Source organism: Saccoglossus kowalevskii, chromosome 5, assembly GCF_978046115.1.
Source record: "Saccoglossus kowalevskii chromosome 5, keSacKowa6.1, whole genome shotgun sequence".
Lineage (NCBI taxonomy): Eukaryota > Metazoa > Hemichordata > Enteropneusta > Harrimaniidae > Saccoglossus > Saccoglossus kowalevskii.
The window spans coordinates 12,484,988-12,512,262 of NC_140645.1; the positions used below are offsets into that span (position 1 = coordinate 12,484,988).

Sequence of the window (27,275 nt, forward strand, 5' to 3'; positions counted from 1 at the left end):
AATGAAATTACGACAACGCACGAAGCAGGTAAATGCGAGTGCGTTCGGAAATATTCGGAAATCTTCGGGTTAACGTGTGTCAATAAACTACCAGCAAGGTTACCGAGGCATGCATGCTACGGACGTAATCCCCAATTCACACCTATATAACAATCGGTGTTTCTAGCCTGGTTTACCATGGAAGGTAATAACGTTAGTACCTTCTATGGTTTTACCATGGACCTATAAACATATTTATAGGTCCGTGGTTCCACGATTGTCATGGCTAAAAACGAACCGTGCTTCAACGTATTTCCTTGACGATCACACGCGGCGTAAAGTTCTCCAACAGTAGTTTGAGAATACCCATGAAAATTGGTATATTCTCAAAAAGTCAAATACCCATAAAAATACGAAATATAGAGGCAATAGCAGAAATTAGACCACATGGCAAACAATGATTCAATATTACAATGTAATATCGTTTAGTGTCACTGACGGTAATTGAGTTTTACTGGAATAATTCATTTACAATTCCACGAAGCGCATGCGCGGAACCCCCAATCACTTCTCTTGTAGCTGCCCGCATTACACAACCCACAAGCAACGCGTCCCATTGTTGGATGTTCAGTTGTTTGCCTGAAGTCACCGGCGACGAGAAGCACAATATGCGGCCACATTGTATTAAACAAGTTGCGTTTGTCCTGGTTCTTTCGTTAGTAGGTAAGTTGACATTTGTCTGCGATTTTAAATAGTTCAATAGCCACCAGTGACCACAGAATCTAGAGAATACACGCGGTGAAATGTGTGTTCGTCTCGGGCAAGCTCGACGTAATTTATACCTATTAAGTTTGATTAGATAACAGATAAGATGATGTTAGGTTATGTTTCGTTTAATAATCGTCAGTGTTGCTCCAAAAGGAATCGTAAATATTATACGGACGCCAACTATACACTTCTAACTTTGTCCTTGGCCCGTTTAGCAAAGTAAATATACTTACACTTGACACCGGATAACGTGATTGTGATGTTATTTGTGATGGAAATTTCTGTTTCGTGTGATGTATACGGTGACGACAATTGAAAACACAACGCACGAATGAATTTCACTGACGAATAGAAAATACTTAAAATGACATGAGTATGTAATTAATGAAGTATAATTTTACAGTCATCTCCCACTCGGCTTGTATGTGGAATGTTGTCATCAGTAGAGTGTGAACGCGAGGGGGAACAATAAAGTATACTATACTATAAGATGAACACTAGAAGACCGACTAGAAAACTCTCTCACTTATTTTGTTAGGATGCATGTCTCGGTAAACATTAAAAACAAAGGGAATTAGCATACTGCCGACGTTGCGGCGATCGTAATTTGCATAAAATTACATATTCGTTCGAAGACGATTCCATCGATTGGGCTTTTCTGTAATGTTTTTTTTTTTTTCGTAACAAATTTATGCAGCATTGCCAGAATTTAGTAGGAATATGAACACTGAAATAAAAAATATATATTCAGATTAAAGCTGCACTATGAAACCATACAACTTCCGGTGTCACTTACACTGCCACTGCGTGAACAGGTTTAATAAGATAATCGCACCATTTCACAACGCAGGTCCGGGCCCCTTGAGCGTTGAACGCGATTCGAATCGGATAATAGCGTGATGCATGATGTTAGCTTACGGAATTAACACCTTCGGTTGAAATGATAACAGCTGTGTACCAAGTAAACAACTGGGCGGACCATGCAAATTACATTTCCCATGACGCACTGGTGCAATCCCTTGGATTGCGGAGCCGCGCTTTAACGTACTACTCGTTGCGAAGGTGTTTGTGACGCTAACCGTGCATGGCAGTTATTCAGAGCATGGTTACTAAAAAAACCATGCTCAGAGCGAACACGAGGCGTCATAGACCAGCCCCCACCAGAAAATTCGCTTTTCTTCGCGCATACGAATTGAATTAGTTGTTCAAATCGTACCAAATCGAGTCATAAAAGCAGCCTAGTTAGACTATAGTTTGTCATTCGACACCTACTCACGTGCCGTGTTATTTTGAACTTGTGACGTTTCCACACGCATCAATAGGTCGTGAGGTTTTCATTTCGCAAATCACTGTGAGTGGAATCTTCAAACGCCAAGAGAACACGGAGGGGGGTGCAACTGCAATATATGCGCACATGTTTTTGTCATGTGAAATTTGCCTCGCTCGCCTTGACTGTATCCATGGCTTCACTGGGATCAATTCTTGCGGTTGTTTGCAGCATATGCTATTCACTGGTTTTCCCAGCACCGTGTACTCTAAATATGCGTTGTGTATTTTTGACTTGCGTGCATATGTCAAATTATGACAGACCTGTAAATGCTCGTTTGTGTTTAGAAGTAGGTCCAAAACGTGAATAGTCAACTTAAACCGGAAAACATATGAGTTTGGCCATATACAGACTCGCTATAGTGTATATGTCGTGAAACTGGTCCAAATCTCGTGGTATACTCGCATTAAAAGGGTGGTCATTCATTAATTCACAATTTTAGTATTACTAGTATTCAGCAACATGACGGATTTCTTTGGTTTACTGTATATGTGCTTTATGGGGAAAAAGTGACAAATAATGAGGGAAATACCCACAGTTTCCATATAGACTACAATGAAAGCACTCTTTGATAACAAGGACAAACATTAAAGATAATGAAAATACAATAGTTATATCTCGTAAGACAACAGAAGAGATGTTGAAATATTTCTATGGCATTGGATAAATAGTAAAATGACATGCCGTAACTGACTATTTTCATTGGGTATCGTACATCAATTTTCTCCCACGTTTTCAGTATTTTATTCTATATCCACCACTAAATACCAAATGAAAAATATGCCAAAATATTTATCTTTTACATTTATTTCACACGTACAACTTCTTGGGCGTTATTGGGACTCTGATAAGTCAATAATAACTAAAAAAACAGAGTATTCCAAGAATGGTAATTGGATCACGTCATTACGTAGCTGGGAGTGTATGAAACAGTACAAACATGATACTAGTCGAGTTTACGCACAGCTCAAATACCTTAGTCCGTGCTAAGAAAACGAGCATGAACGCGTAGCACGGGCTAAACAACTGGTACAGATTAAATCTGTCCTGTTTTACGACCTGGGGCAGATCATTAGTACAGGCTAACAAAATGTGCGTGGACGTTTAGCTCGGGCTAAGCGCTCCAAACGCTATTGTATACAATATTTATTTGGAAGATGTACTATTATATTCATAGCTATTCATATTCGGTATGCCATTTCCGATATGACAATCAGTGCGAGCACATCTATATTGTTCTCGAGAAAGGAATTAATTGATGACGAGACTATGGAATCTACACTTTCCGAATTTGCCTAGGCACAGTGGCCTAGGTATTGTTTTATCACCGTAGAACGAACATATATACCTTTCTAGTTACTAGTAACTATACTAGCAGTAATAGTTAAAATGACTGAATATTTTTGTATATTCTTAACAAATTTGGGCGTTTCTTAGCCTTTGCTAACCACTTTTTGCTTCCGTGCGTGAACACAACTGGATCTATCCAACGTGCAAACATACGAGATTAGCTTAATGCATATTAGTCTATATTTCGTGCTGTGTGAACACTACTATGTACTGTTAATGTCATGAAAGGGACAAGCCTACTAGTATTTTCAGTACGATTAGACCATTTGCAGCGCTTCGCGAGATCTCACGTTATTCGACAAATGAGTGGGTCACAGTTCATATTCTACATTATAAAGCAGATACTTGTATGATCATCTGCTTAGAAAAATGATAAGTTGTAAACTGTAAAATTATGTTTGGTATTTGTTACACTTTACATTTTTCATTGTCACGTGGTGTAGGATGTTGAAAACTCGCCCTTTGCAAGATCTCGTCAGACGCAGGAATTCTCCCCTTTTAAATCGGCGTACGCACACTATTCACCCTACTTCCCATCTTACAAAAATGGACAGAAGAGTGTTGTGAGAGAGTAGCTTAAAATAACTCTCCTATATTCATGTGATGTTACCTACGTATATACTGGCTTCTTCGATTTAATTTAACTATAAGGAAATGGCAATATATTTCCAACATAAACAAATAATTCTTCAATTTTCACCATCAGTTGTCACTGGCCAGTCAGCAGCAAGTCCACACCTGCTTTAGGACCCCACTGTTTAAAATAACTCTGCCTTCTCGACAATAACACCGAAACCTAAACTTTGCAGCATGCAATTGTGGTAATTGACTAGTCTGTTATTACTACAGAATATTACGAGTTACGAGCATGCAATGTGGTCTCTGTGTTAAAAAACACTAGATGCACTCGGTGACCGAAAATGACGCCTGGGTCAAAAATATGTTTACTCACAGCGTATCGTCGTTTTCTGATAGAAATAGATTGTAATTTTCGCATACATTTGTTTGAACTCCTATTCTGTATATCTGTCTTTGACCAGTCACCTGTACGCCACACGCAAAGTATAGTAGTGCTAGGTTGGGTTGCGGTTAGTACAAAAATAATGTCAACTATATTCTATTGTGAAGCTCTAAATTTGGGCAAATAGAAGCCTTATTTTACTACCGTAACGACATACGATGTACTACAACGTACGTGCTACTGTAACAACAGGAAGTGTCAGTGTGTGGGTGTCCATTGAACCCGTTATACCAGCATCGGCGACTACGGCATATTTTTGTCTAGTTGTAATAAATCTCATATAACGTCACGTTCATATAGGGAACACACCTTGCCAGTAATACCGGGTTTCCATTCATCAGTGCCTCTGAATTCCGTCAAAACTATAATGGTCATATAGGAAATGCGACCATATCTCTATCAAGGTACTGTCAACACTTCAGCTGAGATGTTGTTAGCAGATCGACTGAACACCGCTCATTTTTTATGCATTTTTACAATAATCACTTTCATACGTGTCAAGATTTTCTTGAACACCTTGAGCCGACACCTAGGCAGATTTGAGGATAGATAGGAATAAGTCAAAGTCAAAGGTGGATAAACTCTCGTCAGTCGCGATATGGAGCTCTATTTTTAGCTACATGATTAAACATACCAGTGACGATTGTTATATTCTGAAAAGACTAAGTCCCGTAAAAATGTGAAATACATCAACGTAATTGAAAACATTTGATCTTACGTCAAACAACGCATCGATAATCACACCGTCTGTGTCACTGTGTGTTACTAAAAACACGGATAGTTGTAACTTCCATTCTAAAAAGGACTCGGTGTCCTTGTAACAAAAGATTCAGTTACGTTTCCACAACGCGCATGCGCGAGACTCTCAATTAATTCTCTTTTTATGGTCTGCCGCACATTATCAAACCCACAAGCAGCGCGTCCAAGTCGTGACTGTTCGGTTGTTGCCAGAAGTCACCGGCGACGAGAAGCACAATATGCGGCCACATTGTATTAAGCTAGCTGTTTTTGTGCTTGTTCTCTCGTTAGTAGGTAAGTTGACTTTTGTCTGCGATTTAAGTAGTCCAATAGCCACCATGACCAAAACAGTAAAGAATACGTAGGATTATGTGTGTGTTCGTCTCGGGACAACAAGCTCAGCATAATTTATATCCACTACATTTGAGTTTGATTAGATAACAAATAAGAATATGTTTCATTTAATAATCGTCAGTGTTGTTCCGATAGGGATGGTAAATAGTATATCACCGCCAACGAATACACGTTTAGCCCTTGGCCCGTTCAGCAAAGTAAATATACTTACACTTGACACCGTATAACGTGATTGTGATGTTATTTGTGATGGGGATTTCTATTTCGCGTGATTTGTACGGTGGTTGAATAAATTTCGCACCATTGACAAATAGAAAATACTTAAATTGACACGAGTATGTAATTAGTGAAGTATAATTTAGCTTCCTTTACAGTGATCATTCATTCGGCTTGCTCGACTTTCGTTCCCCCGCGATCTTTCGTCTTTAGTATACGATGGTGCACGCGACAGGGAATAAACAGAAATGTAACGTGAAAAGAAAAAAAAAACGTGAATAAGTCGTTAATTTTAATTATAAGATAATACTTTCTATTAAATGCAACGTGTCACACTCACGCAATTTACAATATAGTTCATAAATACTATGCATTGATGTTTCTTAAAGGGGCGGCAGTCGTCGTGCCGCGTCCTATTCGATATGGGACTCATAGCGACGTATACAGCGCGTGTTAATTAATTGTTTATTTTACATGAAATTCGAACACGCGCTGCGCGACGACCACCACGCTTTAATCATAGCGAGCTGTTGAACTGATGTCACGAGTCACGAGGTGTAGTAAATCGACTTCCACCAGAAAAATCGCTCTCCTCGCGCGGCAAACGAATTGGATATTTTTTTCGAATCGTATCTAAATCGAGTCATGATAGCAACCCAACTACAGTATGTAATTCGATACTCACATACTTCTAATTTTGAACTTGTGACAGTTCTACACGCATCAATCGTTTGTGAGGTTTTTATTTCGCAATCAAGTTCTGAGCGTGTCGGGTCAAACGTCATTAGATCACGGGGTGGGCAATATATGCGCGCATGATTTTTTTGAACCCGACGTCGTTATACATGAAGCAGCAGCCTTCGTTTTCATCTCAGGCAACCGTACACCGTTTATAATTATTTATTTATTGAACTTAGATGCAGAATGTGAGTCACTCACCTTGACTTTCAATGGCATCACAGGGGTCAACTCCCGTGTTTGTTTAAAACATACGCCTTCTTCACTCTTTTACCAGGCGTTGTGTACTCCTAACGTACGTTGTGTATTTTTCAACTTGCGTAAATATTTCTATAAATAACAGTTTTAACTTTACTAGTAGTCAACATCATGTAGACATTTTAGGGTTCGCTCAAAAATGTGATCTGTGAGAAAAAATTTTTTTTCAAAGTTACTGTAAAGCAATAGCAGTAATAGATACATACCATGTTAGCAAACTTGACTGAATGCATGAATCAACTGAATCTTAATTTAGCTAAAGTGTCAATAATCTTATTAGGAGAATATACTCTACTATTCTAATTGCGGATTAGCTAAATTAGCTAAAATAACTGCTTGCTAAAAAGACATGTTTTACAGTATATTTACAAATATGCTATTTTTCACACATTACTTTTTTCTTTATCCATTTTCACGTGGTTTAGACCGTTCTAAACTCACTCCTCGCTAAATTTCGTCAGGAGCAGGAATTCCCACTATTAAATCGGTGTGGGAACACCTATAACTCCTACCACTCCCAATCTAACAAAATTGTTTGCCAGATTAAACTGAGGCGTCATATTGAAACGTTGATTCGTTTTATAGACAAACATGATCGTGACGCAGTTAAACAATAACTTTCACATGCATTTTGTCCGACTGACTGAATTCATGACTGGAGAAATATATATAACCAGCACATGTAACCCAACCTAACTGGTGAACTATGTGATGCTAACGGTTTGCCTCCAACGTGAAGTCAGTGACCTCAAAGAACAATACTGTGACATAAATTGTAAGTTAAAAGTACAGAGCCCTGGCTGTGTGAATGAAAAGCGCACATGTTTGGATACTTTGCAACAACCCATTGCACATGTTTATTTTTAAGACTGCTGATACAGTCACTGGATTGTGTTGTCAGCAGAAGTTGAGATACATACATCCTGTCTCTCCCTGTGGCATAATGGTATGTCTCAGACAGTGACATGGTGATTGTGAAATACCTTGGAATGTGCTGAGCCCAGTGTTGTTGGCAATGAAAATAGATATGACATCATTGACCCGAGTCTCCTACTTTAAATTGGTAGAGCTTGGATTAAGAGTGGTTTATTCCACTACCAAAATTGGCATCCTCTGTACACTGATTTGTCGACTATTTCGAGATAACCAATCATTTCGTTATATACATTTTATTATTTGCATGGCCATAAATTAGCTAGGGTATTTAAGTTGAGACATAAGGGAAAATCTTTAGTCAGGAAGGTGACCTGACTTGATCCTGTAACATCTTGTGATGCTGATTCCTGACTCCAGTGAGCTGTACCCTATATAGGGGTACATATGCAGACGTGCTGTGCAGTAATCCCTGCTGATCAACAGGAACCACTGAAGCTCACTGCCTGAACTACTCCCGTTGTACCAGTGCTACCAGTAGCAGCAGATAGCAGTGCAGTTGCCGATACTCCCTGGACACAGAGCACGAGTTTAAATTGTAGTGCAGCTGCTTCGCCAGTGTGCCAGATACGAAGGAACGCAACATTGCACATTGCTGTCCAATGGAGAGTGGAGTGTTCCCTGCAGCATCGATCAAGTCTCTAATTTATTTTATTTCACAGTGTATCCCCCCTCCTTGCTGGTTCCAGTGACCAGCATCCCTGTTATTTGTTTATTAAAGTACAGGAAACCGTATATATTGTGTTGTGTTGATTTGTTATAATCATTACTGGTATATTTCTTTCTCTGCACAGTCTCAGTTGTGGTGATATACATTCACCAAACGATCCCCACCCCGTGACAGCGAACGAGCTGAGAGGGAGGAGACTTATTAGATAAGCACGCTACCAAAGACAAAGACTATTAGACCGGTATTAAAGACAAACTCCCCGATCCTGAATACGGTGTAGCCCCATAAAGGCCCCCCCCCCGCATTTAACGTCACAATACTAATAAAAACATGGTTGATGTATTAATAAAATTACATGCGTAATTAAATATTATGGATACCATATATCAGCTTAAATCATCAAGCTTAATATTGAAGTTACGTCATAATCCATTATGTACGGCTCTCTTAAAACCAATAAAAGTTCAAACTCGAAACAAGTGACATCCATCTGCAATTAATTACATGGTTGGCAAACAAAAAAGTGCACACTCGATAACATGATCGAAATGTTCACAAACATAACAACATCCAACTTGAATGACGACGCGAATCGAGTTAAATCCCAGAAGAAGGGCATCCTGATTGTTTGAGAAGCATAATAAATATATATACTAATTATTAAATGAAACTTTTTAAGGAGCATTCTGATATAATGGCGAGAATCGCTGCGTTGATATTGTCGTTAATGATAATTATGCAGCAGGGATTCGCTTTTGAAATTCTTGTCGCCATCAACATAAACATTTACTAGTATGTTTGCTCGCATATAATTAGTCTATATGATAAAGCTTCAGTATAACTATTACAATCTCGTGGCGTATTATGTTACAGTATCGTGGTGAATTATGTTACAGTATCGTGGTGTATTATGTTACAGTATCGTGGTGTATTATGTTACAGTATCGTGGTGAATTATGTTACAGTATCGTGGTGTATTATGTTACAGTATCGTGGTGTATTATGTTACAGTATCGTAGTGTACTATGTTACAGTATCGTGGTGTACTATGTTACAGTACCGTGATGCATTATGTTACAGTATCGTGGTGTATTATGTGATACTAGTAAATTATTTTGAAATGAAGTAGATAAATTGCCGTAGTGTATCTGCCGCTGTTCTGTATTTTTAGTCAGTGTTTTGTTCATGGATTTATTAATAAATTATACCTACATTTATTGTAGGTTCAGGTTTAATTATCACCGTGGCATCCACTTTAATAACTGTGACACGGTAATCTATTCCCGTTATACAGCAGGGAATTTAATTCAATTTCCATCTTCAAAAAATAGCTGTCAATGATCGCCAGGTAAATTGATAAGAATTTGGAATTGATGAATATTCATAATAAAATATGCAGGTATACAAAATTTATTTATTGTTGTTTTTTTTCAACCCGGTGTCTTATTATGTTGGTAATGCCGCAACTGTTAGCAAGTGGTGTAAACAGATGGGGAAACTCAATTCATTGCGGAGATCGTGGATATAGCAGTCTGGTAAATACGGATGATTATGGGTGTGCGTCAAATTGTCCACAAAACAATAACATAATATGAGTTTATTACGAGAATACCTCAAAGTATGCACGAAGACAGTATCGACCGACGCGCAGCGTAGGTTAATTTGCGGCGTACTGTCTCAGTGCATACTTAGAGGTATTCTCGTAATAACCTTATTATTATGCATCTTTTCCTTCCAAGGATACTTCATGGGAATGTCGAAATCCAAAACGTTTAGAACAGAATCAGCGAACTTCTTTGTGTGGAGTCCGGTCAAACTCCGATGGCAGCCATGTTTGTTTGTATTTTGATTGGACGCACGCTTACGCGCGTAATCATTCCATATTTGTACCTCGCATTTCCTTATATGGTAGGATGAAAATACCCCGTAAAATACCGCAAAATTACGTTACGTTACGGTGACAGATGTATAATAATAGCGTATATTGTGTTTATTTTATATGGGCACTGGCTTACGCAATAAATTACGTAGAGGGAAATATGACACTCCAGATTGTATCTAATAATACCATTCCAACCTCCAGCCCCCAACTTTACTTACCAAAAACCTCGCAATATCACCACACTTCAGAAATGAGGGAATAGTGTCACCTCACTCTATATTTTAACATTGTAATTTCACCGCTTAAACAAACTGAAGATATGTCATAATAATGCTGTATGCGATAAGCTTTATTGTCTATGAGGAATACACTTACTGTATTCACATCATAAGAATGTCAAGAATGCATTACTAAATTACCAACCACAATACAAATCGTCACTGTAGACTGTCGGACATTGTTGTTATGCGTACATGATTGACATATGAGTTAATGAAACATGTCCCATGACGGAAAGTACATACTTGCCGATATGCTCACTCTCTCACACTGTGCTGTACCTGAATATACATAACAACTGCCGCAGTCAGTCATCAATTAATAATTAACATGTCGGGCCATAATAAGGGGGTCACATTTTGCCGTTCGTTTATGACGTTAAACGTCATAGAATACAAAAAACGAATAATCATGACAGCTTCATTTGTCCTTGCATACGTTATGTGTGAGCACACAATACCATGACGCTATTAATTAATAGTGCCAAATGAATGTTTATAATTCCGAAAACTGCAAAACATAGTTGATGTATTAATATAATTACATGCGTAATTCAATATTAGGAATTAATGTTTATAATTCCGAAAACTGCAAATAACCCAGTCGCATAAACCAAACACCGGATTAAATTACTTAACTTGGCAGATATGATATTTGGGTTATGTTGGGTGATTTCAGTCAAAGTCAGGTCAAAGTTCTTTGAACCATATGTCATACAATATCATATACTAGTAATATACACCCTGTCTTCTATGTTTAAATAGCCTTCATAAAAAAACTCGATTTGTGTAGAATGTACATGCTCCTATCTCTAACCACTAGTTATATGAAGCAATGTTTGTAAATCGTCGCAAAGTATCAAAACAGTTGAAAACTATGGTCACAATTTGAATATCAAAGTAAATGCACATGCGCATACTTTTGATTATCTTCTGTGCAGACTAAGCTGATCACACATCTTTGTCAACTCTTGCCAACAGTTATTTCAGTTATCATTCTAGTCATAACGAACAGTCTATAATTTCGAGTCATTGAATACAAAATATATCGTATTTATTATAATATTAATGTTATTTATAGATCGCAGTACCGTATGTTGCAATTCTCAAACTGTTCATATCTACATAAATCGACCTTGGCGGATAAAATTGGTTACAGCTGTGATAATCACCAAAAACGTGACGCCAGGGTTCATTGTTTGTTATTCTTAAAATAAGATATATGGGGTTCTTGTTATAATGGATGGTATGGCTTGAAACATAAATTTAAACTTTGCTGCCAATTAAAGTATTTGGATGTATATATACAAATGTTGATGGAATGCTTAACAAACTCCCTAATCACGTGGAATTTGTGTGCCATGTTCAAATTACAGTTTAGCATTATATATGTGTTGATACGCAAACATGGTCATTCTAATGCTGATGAAAGTGTGGGATACATGGACAATGGTTGGATTTCATTTAATCATTTTTCAGTAGTATAAATAATTATTATAACCAATGTATATGTAGTAGTTGCCCTTATCTATGTTACTTTAGTGATTGAACACATTATTTTTCTGATCTTTCTCCTAATATGAATGATGTATGCCTCGCCATAATTGCAATTAATGCACGTTATTTTTAAATGGTCGGTCGATAATGACATTGAACTATATTTGTAGGATAAGATTGTTATTGATACAATGATATTAATTCGTATAGAAGAAAGATAACTTCCGATGATGAATTACTTCCTTGGTGTACACAATATGTGTATACGTCACGTATAATATTGTTGCTATTTTAGGGAAGTCTGACAAGGCAGATATTTATTTTCACTTTGCGCAAACACGACGATTTGTCTTCATTTCCGGGTTCATGTGTCAAACGCTTGACACGTCAAATATGAAATATTCTTATTTTTCATCATCCGAAAAACATTGTTTGCTGATCTCCGGTAGTTACACTTGTCGCCGCTGTGATCTAGTGATGTTTGTAGAGTTTGTAGTTATTGTAATGAGAGCATTTGACCAGCAAACTTTTTATTAGCTCCGCTGTCGACTTTGTCGAGCGGAGCTTATCATATGAGTGATTGTCCGTCGTCGTCCGTCGTCGTCGTCCGTCGTCGTCGTCCGTCGTCCGTCGTCCGTGTCAATGTTTTACTTTTTCGACTTCTTCTTGAAAACTACAAGCCTAAATGCTTTGATACTTGGTGTATATGTACCTTGGGTAGACCTCTCTTAGGTTTGTTCATTTCATGTTGATATCTTTAATTCTCTAATTTTGGTGAATATTTTTGTCATTTTTGGTAAAAACTGATATTTTCGACTTCTTGTTAAAAACCGCAAGTGCAATTGCTTTGATATTACATATATAGGTACTACATGTGGACCTCTCTCAGATTTGTTAATTTCGTGATGATATCTTCAATTCTCTAACTTTGGTGAATATTTTTGTCATTTTTGGTAAAAACTGATATTTTCGACTTCTTGTTAAAAACCGCAAGTGCAATTGCTTTGATATTACATATATAGGTACTACATGTAGACCTCTCTCAGATTTGTTCATTTTGTAATGATATCTTTAATTCTCTAATTTTGGTGAATATTTTTGTCATTTTTGGTAAAAACTGATATTTTCGACTTCTTGTTAAAAACCACAAGTGCAATTGCTTTGATATTACATATATAGGTACTACATGTGGACCTCTCTCAGATTTGTTCATTTTGTAATGATATCTTTAATTCTCTAATTTTGGTGAATATTTTTGTCATTTTTGGTAAAAACTGATATTTTCGACTTCTTGTAAAAAACCGCAAGTGCAAATGCTTTGATATTACATATATAGGTACTACATGTGGACCTCTCTCAGATTTGTTCATTTTGTAATGATATCTTTAATTCTCTATTTTTGGTGAATATTTTTGTCATTTTTTGGTGAAAAGTGATATTTTTGACTTCTTGTTAAAAACCGCAAGTCCAATTGCTTTGATACTACATATATAGGTACTACATGTGGACCTCTCTCAGATTTGTTTATTTCGTGATGATATCTTCAATTCTCTAATTTTGGTGAATATTTTTGTAATTTTTGGTAAAAAGTGATATTTTTGACTTCTTGTTAAAATCCACAAGTCCGATTGCTTTGATATTACATATATAGGTACTACATGTGGACCTCTCTCAGATTTGTTCATTTTGTGATGATATCTTCAATTCTCTAATTTTGGTGAATATTTTTGTCATTTTTGGTAAAAAGTGATATTTTCGACTTCTTGTTGAAAACTGTAAGTCCGATTGCTTTGATATTACATATATAGGTACTACATGTGGACCTCTCTCAGATTTGTTCGTTTTGTGATGATGTTTTCAATTCTCTAATTAATTTATTTTGGTGAATATTTTTGTAATTTTTGGTAAAAAGTGATATTTTCGACTTCTTGTTAAAAACTGTAAGTCTGATTGCTTTGATACTATTCATATTGTTCATTTTCTAATGATGTCTTCAGTTCTTTAACTGAAATGTGCATTGCTAACAGCGGAGCTATCTCAGCCGATAGGCTGCTTGTTTGAAATTAAGATTTAGTTTTTTTAGTTTTTTTTAAATCAAATAGTAAATAGCCTGTTCGCAGTGTTGACGGTCGCAAAAACGAAGCCGATTCAACCACTAATTTTACTAATATCAAGAAAAGTTTACCAAACTAATTACTCACTATGAATATATCAATATGCCATTTCGAAACCAGCCGGATATTGATAAAATTCCACTAAGACTTGCTATGACTAAGACTGAGACATATGGTATCATATTTAACAATACGGTTTTTAATACAAACACGCCATCCATCCCTTGAAACAATTTCTTCATCTTTTTCAAGATAGAGAGGATTCCATTCGTACATACATGGCCCATGCAATTTATACAAAATCTAATTATGGTGTGAAACGAAAACTCAGGTGTTGGTTTCGGTGCAATGTTGATCCAGTCGAGTCCTATAAATACGCTATAAATATGTTATATATATGCTCGCTGGTATTCGCTTTTGCGCGCCATATTAACAAATTTACTTTTTAGTTACCATGGTAACTTACTTAATAAACCAGTTTGAAAAACAAAAACGCCCTACCTCCTCCCCATAGTATTAATTTGAAAAGGGAATTCATTGTTGAGTTTGTCACGACTACATATATTCACGACTGTTCTTATCTGTGCCTTTTAATGACATGTTCAATGTAATTGAGGTTTAGTGTGAAATATCGCTAAGTAATATTTCACATTAAATGTGTCGATATACAGTCTTAAAACACCACCAATCTGCATGGACGCAAACAATACTCTGAGAAAACAAATCATGCCACGGTAGTTTTTATGTGAATTCAGCCAAGATAACAAGCTGACATTAAGTGCAATTACAATAAATCATAATAGTGTTGACTTAAATGTTGTTTTGCAAAAATATTGCTAAGAAAGATAATATTTCTGCCGATTTCGAAAATCATTGGTACCCGTCACTGCAAATACGCCGAATTAGCATAAATTAGCATATGATTTGTAAGCATATTACTGTAAGATCATAACTTCTATATCGTTTCGACACACGGAATTTTTTAAAGTGATAAAAAGGTTATCACCTGATATCACTTATTCGTATTATTTAATTCCCAGACGTCATATTCCTGTGTTGTTCTACTCCCACTTAGGACTATAGAGTAAAGTACAGCTCCCGAGGCACATCACTTTTTCATCGCGTCTAATGAACTGTGTTTGACAAGTATAATGCACTGTTATATGGTTTAACCTTTTATTGATAGCCTTCTTTTAGGTAACAAAACAGTTAACTACATCAATCATATCATTGAGAGAGTTCTCGTATTCACAATGCCAAGGTCACCAACGACACTATCAGCAGTAATTAGTGACTATAAATGATTATTTTGAACAAATTTGATTTCATTTAGGGTATAAAGCAATCTATAATTAGAGTCAACCGTTGTTGTTCTATCATACAGCTTGGTGTCAAGCATGCTGCGAAGGAAATAACTGCGTATACCATCGCTGTGTCGCCAGATGCTATGGTGTGCGCACATCTTGCTATGGTGTACAAATATCATGTTGTATTGTGAATCCATTATGACATAGGGGTGAACTTGGAAAGACAAAGACAAGTATACACAAAATGTGACACAATTGACAGACACAAGTAGAAATTGGAATAAATACAAGCTTGTCAAATACAAGCACAGCGAACACTGTTTTAATCTTTTCATTGAGTCGGTCTTAAGTCAACCTCGTTCTCGGTGTTCGACAGCACCCAGCATTCGGCTCGCCGATGACATGATAATCAGGTGTAAACCACTAAACAATCGGTGATTGTTTCAATAACTGCTTTACATACTGTGAGTTAAAATAGGCTAAATCACGACGAAATTACGAGTTAATGTTTTATTCTAAACATGTCAGATTAAATTTTCAAGGGAACTTATTAATTTAATTAAATGTGCCTAATTGAAGACTGCGAATCTCCATTCGATTGAAATCTCAATAAAGGTTTGCAGTATATCCCGCTATTTTTGATACAATACGACATGTGTTTGTCAAATTCTGACAAGTGATAATTTCATCTACGTCGAAACCTGAATTGCAGGGTTGTTTTACTCACACAGCGCTAACCAGTCTTGAGCACACAAATGTTATAAATAAGAGTGGAGTCAATGCGAAGATACTTACAAGATTGTACCTCATCAGCTACCCAATCCTAAAACCAGACCAATCAGAGAGCAGCTTGTTTGTCGACCAATCAAATTCGGCATTGTATTTATATTCGATTCAACTGCAGGAATGGCTCAATATAAACGGTATCACCATAGTAATTTAATCACCGCCACTCCAAAACCTTGATTGTGTATGTCCTCCCGTGTTACAAAGCACATTAGCTGTCACTGTAATTATACTCACAAATCTACGGTAATGTCTAACGTAGTCGCGCAAAGTGCCGTCGCTCAATCATTTTTCAATTGCAATGCTAAATCCCTAGCGACGAATTATGTTAACAAAATATTCCACGGTACAGCAGTTTGCCATTTCAACAGAGGTGAAGACGGTGTGCATCTCCACGATACGAACACCTATATGTTCCACACTCTAATTAGATAATTATGTTCTAGATTTTCGCGTCGATGTATTAAAGCAGGGGAGTCGTTACCTGCACAGACGGCCATAGCGTGCGTTTTCATCGTCTCAATTCCTGCGTGTGCCACATTTGAGGAGAAAAACAAGTCTCGTGGCTCTCGCTCCCTACGAGATCTCGGCGCCCATGTGTGTTAACAGTCTATTGCTAAAATGTTCACAGCAGTTTTGCAATGATAGAAACAGGACAACACATTTCCCACACTTTTATTAATAATAACAAGAATGATAAGAGCAGTTGATCTCCATTTTATCGCGATATTTAAGTAAACGTATGGATCTAAAGAAACTACCAGAATTTATTGTATGAACTAATTATATTATACATTGAAGCTACATCAAATCGACACTATATGTTGAAACATATGCCCTCATATATTATAATACAGTCAAAAGTTCGTAGCAATTATATATGTAGCTCTGCATAAAATATTGAAACGTCAATTTATAATCTTTCACATACTTTCAAAAACATATGATAAACACATTAGCTAGTGAGTGGAGTACGGCTAGGGAATGGTGATAGTCTCAGGAAATATCGCTAAAAGTTTATTAATGAGCCACAAAACAATTACTCTTTACAGGATTAATTATTGAACCATGTGTATAACTGCACACCAGTGTCACGTGTCTCATGATAGTCACACCTTTAATTGGTTTACACATTCTCAGTGTGTGTAACTTGTACCAGGATTGTATCACAGAAACATTTGTTTTATTTCTTGGATTTCGCAACAATTTCTTAAGGTTACCCAGTTTGTCTATGCAATAATCAACACAATGGTCACATAGCCCCCGAGCTGTAGTTATTTGTTTTGGCAGTTATCCTATGGTTAGATGTATTCCTATATGCTCCCAATTTCTGTAATTACATAGAAAAACGCAGTAAACGCTTCCTGTTGTATTTCTAATTACGTAATTGGATATGCGCTGTTATTGTTAGGTTGAAATGAACGAACAGTTGGCACGAAATCACGCTAGAATCATACATATTATTCTTACAGTTGCTGCCTCGAACTGGGAAGTGTCATCTGAATTGGTAGAGGGACTACTTAGTAACTATCCTAAACATGTGCGACCTGTTAAAAACAATTCCAAACCAATAACTGTTGAGCATAAACTGTTACCAATACAGATATTGGATGTCGTGAGTAAAAATCAATATCTTTATTATCTTGAACGTGTTAGTTATATAGAATATGAGGTTATTATGACAATACCTCAAAGTGTGCTCGAAGACAGTAAAGCTGGAGTATCGACCGACGCGCAACGGAGGTCGATGCGCTGCGTACTGTCTTCGTGCATACTTTGAGGTATTCTCGTAAATTAACCTTATTATTATACATCTTTTCCTTCCAAGGATACATCATGGGAATGCCGAAATCCAAAAAGTTTAGAATAGAATCAGCGAATTTTTTTGTGTGGAGTCCGGTCAAACCTTGATGGCAGCCATGTTTGTTTTTATTATTAGAGGACGCTTACGCGCGTAATCATTCCATATTTGGAATTCGCATTTCCTTATATGGTGGGATAAAAATACCCCGTAAAATACCGCAAAATTACGGCAAGCTGTAACTTATAGCGTTACGGTGACAGCTGTATAATAATGATTTTTATGAAGAAACAACTTATGCTTGAATGAACAATACTCGAAACGCTCTCTGAAGAAGAATATATATCAATCAAATATACCTCATGCATCACTTTTTTATATATCATACTTAATATTGTTATTTCTTTCTCTTGCTAGGACGAGAAGAATCAGATTTTAATCTTAAAAGTTTGGATAAATCATGTAAGTCATATAGTGTATGTTGTACCGCAAATTGTACATGCGCATTAGGTCATTATGTCAAAATATGTATTTTCAGCAACGTGTATGTTACAATGTAAAATATCTTAATATTTATTTAAGATCGATCGCGTACATTCAACTATTAAATAGAAACGAAAATTATATCACATATTTTTAGTTAAATTTAACAACAGTTATCAATTATATTTGAGGCAAACAATTTCTGCAAAGTGTAAAATCTTCATTTTGCACTGTTTCCATGGAACATTTGAATTAAGTCGTATCTGAAAAATATAAGCCCATGTACAAAAACAAAAGTGCATAGATGTAAACACTCGAGATGAATACATTATAAATCAAAAGGAAAATGACACACGCACTCCAATAAGTGTTGCCAGGTGTTGTGATTGTGTTTCTGGTCGACCCCTTTCTTGGTGTTCTTGGGGCTCGACCCGGCGACAATGATCAGGCGCAGAACACTACACAACCGATGATTGGTTCAATAACTCAGTTGAAAGTAACTTACGACTGTTTTTCAAGCTGTCAATTAAAAGAGGCTAAATCACGAGGAAATGTGAAGTTAATGTTCTATTCCAATATATCAGATCAAATTTCCGGAAGAGACTGATTAATTTAATTAAATGTGCTTAATTAAAGACTGCGAATCTCCTCCGGTTTGATTGAAAACGCAATATTAAATGTTTGCAGTATGCACATCTAATATTGATACAATAAATGAATCGTCAAATTCTGACAAGTAATAATTTCATCAATGTCAAAACACGAAAGGCTAGTTTATTTTACTCTTACAGGAATTAGGCTTGAGCTGCCAATGCTATTATTATGTAAACAGACACTGCGAAGCTACTTAGAAGATTTAACCTGATCCTAACACCTGAAAAAAAAACGGTCCAATCACAAAGCAACATGTTTCTGTAAGAAAAAAACCATGAGTTGATATGCGTATATCCCATTTTAAAGCATTGTTTCACAAATTATCAATGTTACCCGTCAGAATCTCGCGAGATGCATGAAAGACGCGCGTCGAACGTCTGCGGCAAAAATCGAACGATTTGATTTTGAACTCGAATTTCTTTATTTCGTAGCTCACATCGACCGGCCGATCTTCGACAGAGGAATATTGCTTTCGAATACCCTTACTTAATCGAAATTGTCTATCATCAAATGTGGACAGCACATTATTAAGCACGGAAATGTCCCCGAAATACTTTCGCGTTTGTCGAATCCCACGCGATGTTTGACGCCGCTACAACGCTATGACCTTTGTTTGTCCTGTTTTTACGTTCGATTTCACGCATAACGCGTGATTCTCGCAATGAACGGAAAATGGTCTATTCCTAATAATTCCTAACAACCAAATTTACAAGAATGTTTGACTGAATTTGGTAGCCGTACTTTTTTATCTGCGTTTTGTTAACAACAGCATAAACTGAAACCACTTTGTGAAATTCAAGGAAGTTAAATGGTCTGATTTACTGGTAGCCACCTAAATGTTAACCGTTTTTGATCACATTTTGGACTCTGGTTTTCGGTATCCTGATCGCATTAGTCATAATCATTAAATCATGGCCAAGATAACGTATGATGTGATTTCTACTATCATTAAATTTCTCAACATCGCATATTTCTAACCTAGATGTGGTATGATGATTTTTTAACTTGGAAACCTGAAGATCATGGCGATATTGAAGATATAGTAATACCTGTATCTGAGATATGGCAGCCTGATATTACTTTGTATCAGAGGTAAGAACATTTCATTTCCATATATACCTTTATGATTGCGACTGTGAAAAAAACACATTGCTAAATAGCTTTATCTAAATCTAAATATTTATATTTACTCCTACAATGTATGTATTTTCAGAAAGCAAGGTACTCGGAATGCTATTGTACAAGTTCAGTGGGTTAGGTTACGAAACAACTGAAAAATCGAAGAGGCTCACGATCGGAACAATTCAATTATGTCTCAGATTTATTTATCGGTGTTTTATTTTTTGAGTTACGGGGAGACAAGTACATGTCACGTGAACACTTAACCTGGCCCGAACTATGGTTTGGTACGTCGACAAACGTCCGACATACACTCCATTAGTCTTGAATAATGACTGATATCGTGAATAAATTGGGAGTTTATGATGAAATAATGAACGATCTTAAACGGCATGGTCGGCGGAAAAAACGCACACACAACACACAACATTACATTTTCTGTAACTTAATTTTTTATAAAAAAAAACGACTTGAAAGTCGATCAGTGGTCGATGAAACATATTCTCTTATATATCACAACTCTCGAATGAAGTACTGTAAAACATGTCTTTTTCGCAAGCATGTCCCTTTGGCGAATTTAGCGAGAGAACTGATTCGCTAATTCAAGATGTCGCTAATGGTTATTATAAATTCAAAATTGCCAAGGCTTAGGGATTTGTATACTGTAATCCGGAACATAAAGATTTGGGGCGCTCCCTAATTACACTTGACAGTTTTTCTTTGTTTTTATGAACGTGATAACTTGCTATTTGTTTTATCACGTGATAGAAAAGTACTGTGAAAACAGGAAATCAACAATGACAGGAGAGATTCGCTAAATCAACATTTCGCTGTTACGTCATTTTACCAGAATTCAGTAAAAATTGCATGTCGCTTTATCAACATGTGCTACAGTATATATTGATATACATATTCAACGTTTAATCAGTTTAATACAACGTTTTACGCCCTGACCCTGAATAAATTGTTCGGGTAATTAGATTAAAATATACATGAATTGCGTTGGAAAAGTGCTGTCCTTTCAAAGTATTAGATTATACAATAAATGACTAACCCTATAAACTGACTAGAAGCTGTGTGTTCTATGACTGTTAGACACAAAAAATCAAATCCGTTCAAGACAGAAATAATATTGAAATATTCACCTGCAAACAAGATTACAAGGGAGTGTTCGGAATCCTTTTGAGTGAAATTGGTGTTTAATGTTTCATTCCTAACTATGTACATAAACAGAACTCTGTTTCCCTCCAGTTTAGTTTGTCCGCGCTAAAATTGTTCGTATTTACTATTCAACGGAAGTTGGGCATTAATAAATAGTTAGTTTTTTTTTTCTACTTTTTGTAGTACGTTTTCAGGTAAAACAACTGCGAAAGGAAGACCATGCGTAGTGAGGTGATTGACCACAAAATTGAAGGCTGCATGTGTCAGAGGTACTATTGCGTAAAGCGCAAAGACCTGTGTCATATGTTCGCTGGTTCCCAGCGTTCCTTTCGTGGTGCGCCATGTCACTTGGGGCGGGAATCAGCCAATGTCATCTCGCTTGTTTCCGGCGTCCCTTACGAATTGTAAGTAGGACGCAGGTAACTATTAATATTGTTCTTCTGGCCGGCCCAAAAGCGTGTGACTAAGTGACGTAATCTGAACAAATTCTAATACACGTTTCTGTAAACAAGTCTTCATTACTGCAATAACGATATGACCATGCAGTCTGTCTGCTTAGGCATTTCTCGCTGTTTCTGTGAAAATTGATAACAAAAGAAATAATTTTGTATTCGCCCAATTTTCGAGCGTAAGCGTAAGCGCTGACGCCAGGTAACCAAGGGTAATAGAACAAGCAACGAGAAAGTGACGGACCAATCATAATGCTGGTACTATTACTAGTTACCGGCCTCTTGTGGCTTGGTACACCATGACACTTGAGGCGTAAACCAGCCAACCAATGTAACCCTATGTAACCACATTATTGTGAACACTAGTACACTATTTGAGGCTCAAAACAAGTCTTGTAGTTTTCTCGCTCACATCGAGATCTCGGCGTCCGTCTAGGGTATTACAGCAATAGGTTGTTTCCACTGTCACTGCCTCAAAAGACCATAAATGTAGTGCCGACAACGATCCCGCATTTGTGAAATAAATTGTACACGCATAAGGATATCTAGTGAGCTCTCTGTCTGTGAATATGTATTCGACCATGCTTATGAATATTCATTGCACATTTCACAAACTCTGTGGAAAACTAACGATATATAATATATGTTGATTCCAAATGTGTATTCGTTGAACGATTTTTTTATCGCGCTGTTTTGTTTTTGTATTGTTTTTTTTTCCGGACACAAATATCCCTCTGCTATGGTCGTCTAAACATATTTATCAATGGATCTTGACTGTCAAATGATTCTAAATACATGAACAATTATCAGAACAATAGCTGAAACAAATCTTAACGTCGCAAAATAATTTCCCGATCAAGAATATGTGATTGTCAACTTCACCAATGTGTTTCTGTTTGTTTCTTAGTGTGTCCGAAAATTTCGATCGTCACGTTAACACGGATGTGTCAGTCACGTGGGAAGGCTACGTGAAAGCGCCTCAGCCAATGATATTGCAGTCCACATGTAGCATAGATGCCACGTACTTCCCATTCGATATCCAGGTGTGCGAGTTGAAGTTCGGCTCCTGGAGTTATTCTTCCAGCAAGATCGATATAGTTGTGCACCCCCTCAGTGCAGGGCTTAGCAACTACGTCACCAATGGGGAATGGGATTTATCGAGCTTACATGTCGTCAGAAATAATATAAAGTACGAGTGCTGTACGGACAGTTACCCAGATGTGACGTATACTCTTTACCTGCGTCGACGACCACTTTTCTATATTTTCAATATTGTTCTGCCAGGAGTATTGCTGTTCATACTGGTTCTGGTCGGGTTCTATTTGCCGTCTGACTGCGGTGAACGGATGACGCTGTTTGTGACCAGTATGTTGGCATTGATGGTTTTCATGACTATTGTATCTGCTAACATGCCACCAAACTCGACCACAACTCCGTTTATAGGTTAGTATAATTCATGTATTGAATTAAAGTGTGGGATTCGGAAGTGGAGTAATATATTTATTCTTTTAATTTTACAATTTGGTAATGGTTATATATATTCATTACTTTTCCCAACAACTTAGTAGTTTATAAATAAATAAATAAATAAATAAATAAATAAATAAATAAATGAATAAATAAATGAATAAATGAATAAATAAATGAATGAATGAATGAATGAATGAATGAATGAATGAATGAATGAATAAATGAATAAATGAATAAATGAATAAATAAATAAATGAATAAATAAATGAATAAATAAATAAATAAATAAATAAATAAATAAATAAATAAGCGACTGCGACGCTCGAATTTGAACGGTGACCCGGCGCTCGCGAATTCCACTATACGGTGAACCGGATATGATCGTTTATGGTACATTCTCTTGTGACAGAGTGTGATAGTTGTAATTATAGATCACACACTACGCACACCGAAATTAAAAATAATGATTTCTTTCAAGAAGGGTTCTTGCGTTTTTGTCATGGCCATTCAGTAACCAGTACTTTCGGAATCACTCTGCATTCGGGCATCTGAAATTTTTACAACGATGATTGGGTAGATGCCAATACTAGTATGATGACGTATTTGTGTAATTGTTGTACTAAACCTATGTTAGCGATGTTAAATATTAACTTTTGTTTTCAATATCTATGCTCTTCCGATAGCATACTGGAAAATCGAAAATTCATGCCTATCGTGATGCGTGCACAATGGCAGATTTCTTATAATGCACACCGAGCTTTAGACTGGTTTTTATCATTTTTGCCCAAAATTTGACGTTTTCACAGACATATTTAATGAAGTGTTTTGAAAGTTTACACGAGTGTCTGACACTGATCGCTGTTCGTGTACTTCATAGTTTGAACATATTTATTTTGCATATTAAGTAGTTAACAATGGTTAGTAGTTAAGAATCTGATGACACCGGTCAACGTGTTGGTGTTGGTGTTTTCTTAGACTTTATCGTGGAAAAATAAAAAAACACTAAATTATTATCAAAAACATAATGGATTATTAGTTGCATCTTAACGTGATGTTTTTGGGTACGAAAAATGTGTTGTTGTGAAATGTGAAATCTTATAATTATAATTAAAACAGGAGGGTCGTCACCTGCGCACGCGCGGGAATTGAGTCCCAAGTGACGATAACAACACACGCTAAAAACGCAAAGGCTCATGGGTGGACGATTGTTTGTAAACAATGACACGCTATGGCCATTTGACGCATGAGTACGTGACGCCTCCCCCGCTTTAATCAACATATATTTACTGGCGTGTATCATAATTGAATTATGTTTGTTGTAATAAATTAGTCTCTACTTTTTTTTCACCAGAGCAATATTACATCATCACTATCGCCATGGTAGTACTGTCTTGTATCGTCTCTGCGTGGACTATCAACATTCATTTCCAGGGACCAGCCTGTCACGCGGTGCCCACGTGGGTACGAACTGCCGTGTTCGGTTATTTAGCTTCCGTCGTTATGATGCGCAGATATTGTGCGCAGTACTACCCGGATAGGAACGGGTCTCACTCGCGCAGCTACGGAGAATCGTATGACGGTAACGCTGCCGTGGTTCAGCCTCTCAAGCAATGTACCGGTAAAGGTACAAATGGTAAAAGTAAGGGGGACGGTTGCATCGGGAACATTAGCAGCGATTGCCGAAAGATGTCACCGGAAGTAAAGCTAGAAATGGCGAAATCAACAAATGGCGATAATGGATCCACAGATGACAAAGACATGTTTGTGAAAAAAGTTGATGAGTGGAGAGCCGTGGCACGTATAATAGACAGAGCATTTTTGTTCTTTTACATCATTGTGTTTCTAGCAATTACGTTTGGATACGTACTGTCTCTTTATGCACATGGCGAACAATACAAATAATTCTACAAATCAGATGATGATACCGCTTCGTTAATTATACCTCTAACTAGATATTCACTATGAATAGTAGTAGACTCCCGAACATATCCCTTATGAGTGACACTGTCTAGGTACATTCTTAATTTGGATACAGTACACCACTACACGTAGTTATATATCATATAAACATTTCGTTTTCAGTAAGTTCATTAAATTGAATTCCATTGCCTCCTTATATGTAGACATTATTTGGGGAATAGTCTAATGTGTTTTTTACAGATTTCAGGAATTCTGATTTAGATGTGTTTTCTCCGATTTTCTCTAAGCATAACCCGATGTCTGTAAGCATACCCTTATTGCCTATGTGCATACCCCGACTTTCCGTGTGTAAGCATGACCTGTGATTACCTGTGAGCATACCCTGATTGTCTGTGAGCATACCCTGATTGTCTGTAAGTATAACATGATTGTCAGTAAGCATATCCTGATTGTCTGCAAGCATAAATTGATAGTCTATGTGTACAAGCTGTATATTGCCTTTGTGAATACCCTAATAACCTGTCGACATAATCTGATTGCCTGGGAGCATACCCTTATTGTCTGTGAACATAACCTGGTTGTCTTTGAGCATACCCTGAATACCCGTGAGCATACCCTGATTGTCTGTGAGTATACCCTGATTGTCCGCGATCATACCCAGATAGTCTATGGGCATAAGCTGATTGCCTGTATGTATGTATACCTTAATTACCTGTCAGCATAACCTGATTGTTTGCAGGCATAACCTGATTGTCTGTGGGCATCCCTGATTGTCTGGGAGCATAACTTGATTGTTTGCAAGCATAACCTGGTAGTTTATGTGCATAAGCCTGATTGCCCGTGAGCATATCCTGATTGCCTGTGAGCATACCCTGATTGTCTGTGAGCATAAACTGATAGTCCATGTGTATAAGCTGATTGCCTTTGTGCATACGCTAATTACCTGTCAGTATAATCTGATTGCTTGATTGTTTGCAAGCATAACCTGGTAGTTGGTGTGCATAAGCCTGATTGTCTGTGAGCATACCATGAATGCTTGTAAGCAAAACCTGATTGTCAGCATACCCTGATTGTCTGTGAGCATACCCTTGTGATCTGTGTGCATACCGTGATTGTCTGTGAGCATACCATTATTGTTTCATTGTGCATCATTCATCCTTGATATTACACAGTATTTACTTAACAATATTATAATTATGCACGTTTGGAAGTTCCTCGTTCAATTTTCGGAACTTAAAAAACTTTAAACACAATTTTTATTATAGGCTTTTTGTAATTTGCATAAATCATTCACATTTTATAATGTAGTAATTTGCAAGTGTGCGATATTTGAATAAATTAAAGTAAAACGTGAAAAGTTGTTTCAACCATTTCGTTCATTGATAGTGTCTTTAGATTTATAAAGATCGCATTGTGGTTTCCAGTATATACATGAACGATATATCGTTAATTTCCAAACAAATACATTCGATTTATATTTAAAAAGCTGATTTAATCTTCAGCGCCTTGCAGTACAATACACTCGCGAACCTATTAGCATACAATCATATACAATTTTTACAGTGACACAATTTGACATATGAGTGATTGTCCGTCGGCGTCCATCGTTCGTGTCAACTTTTTACATTTTCAAATTCTTCTTGAAAAGTACCGCTCTTATTGCTTTACCTCTCTCAGATTTGTTCATTTTGTGATGATATCTTCAATTATCTAATTTTGATGAATATTTTTGGCATTTGGAGTAAAAAGTGATATTTTCGACTTCTTATTAAAAACCGAAAGTCTGATTGCTTTGATACTATACATATAGGTACCTCAGGTAGACCTCTCTCACATTTGTTCATTTCGTGATGATATCTTCAATAATATAATTTTAATGAATATTTTTGTTATTTTTGGTAAAAAGTGATATTTTCAAATTCTTGTTGAACACAGCAAGTCCGATTGCTTTGATACTATACATATTGTTCATTTTCTAATGATATATTCAGTTCTTCAATTC

The 27,275-nt window shown here is 36.7% G+C and overlaps 1 protein-coding gene across 2 annotated transcripts; it reads left to right on the top strand.

The window, feature by feature from the left end:
• Positions 1 to 614: 614 nt before the first annotated feature.
• LOC100371868 (neuronal acetylcholine receptor subunit alpha-3-like) lies at positions 615 to 26,630 on the top strand. Of its 2 annotated transcripts, none has more exons than XM_078008848.2 (6): positions 615 to 702; positions 17,689 to 17,831; positions 18,435 to 18,479; positions 20,137 to 20,246; positions 22,791 to 23,326; positions 24,705 to 26,630. In XM_078008848.2, the coding sequence occupies exons 1-6, from the start codon at positions 648 to 650 to the stop codon at positions 25,253 to 25,255; spliced, it is 1,440 nt and encodes a 479-aa protein (XP_077864974.2). In that variant the 5' UTR covers positions 615 to 647; the 3' UTR covers positions 25,256 to 26,630. The 2 variants fall into 2 exon arrangements, with proteins under 2 accessions (XP_077864974.2, XP_085355665.1); XM_085499539.1 differs by lacking the exon at positions 615 to 702 and adding an exon at positions 5,372 to 5,477.
• Positions 26,631 to 27,275: the final 645 nt, after the last annotated feature.

What these genes read in the sequence shown, in the direction of transcription:
- LOC100371868 (XM_078008848.2), top strand. Translation starts at nt 648, where the DNA reads ATGCGGCCACATTGTATTAAACAAGTTGCGTTTGTCCTGGTTCTTTCG. An exon ending in CAATACAGATATTGGATGTC is followed by an intron (nt 17,832 to 18,434) that starts GTGAGTAAAAAT and finishes TTCTCTTGCTAG; the next exon opens with GACGAGAAGAATCAGATTTT. An exon ending in GATATTACTTTGTATCAGAG is followed by an intron (nt 20,247 to 22,790) that starts GTAAGAACATTT and finishes TTTGTTTCTTAG; the next exon opens with TGTGTCCGAAAATTTCGATC.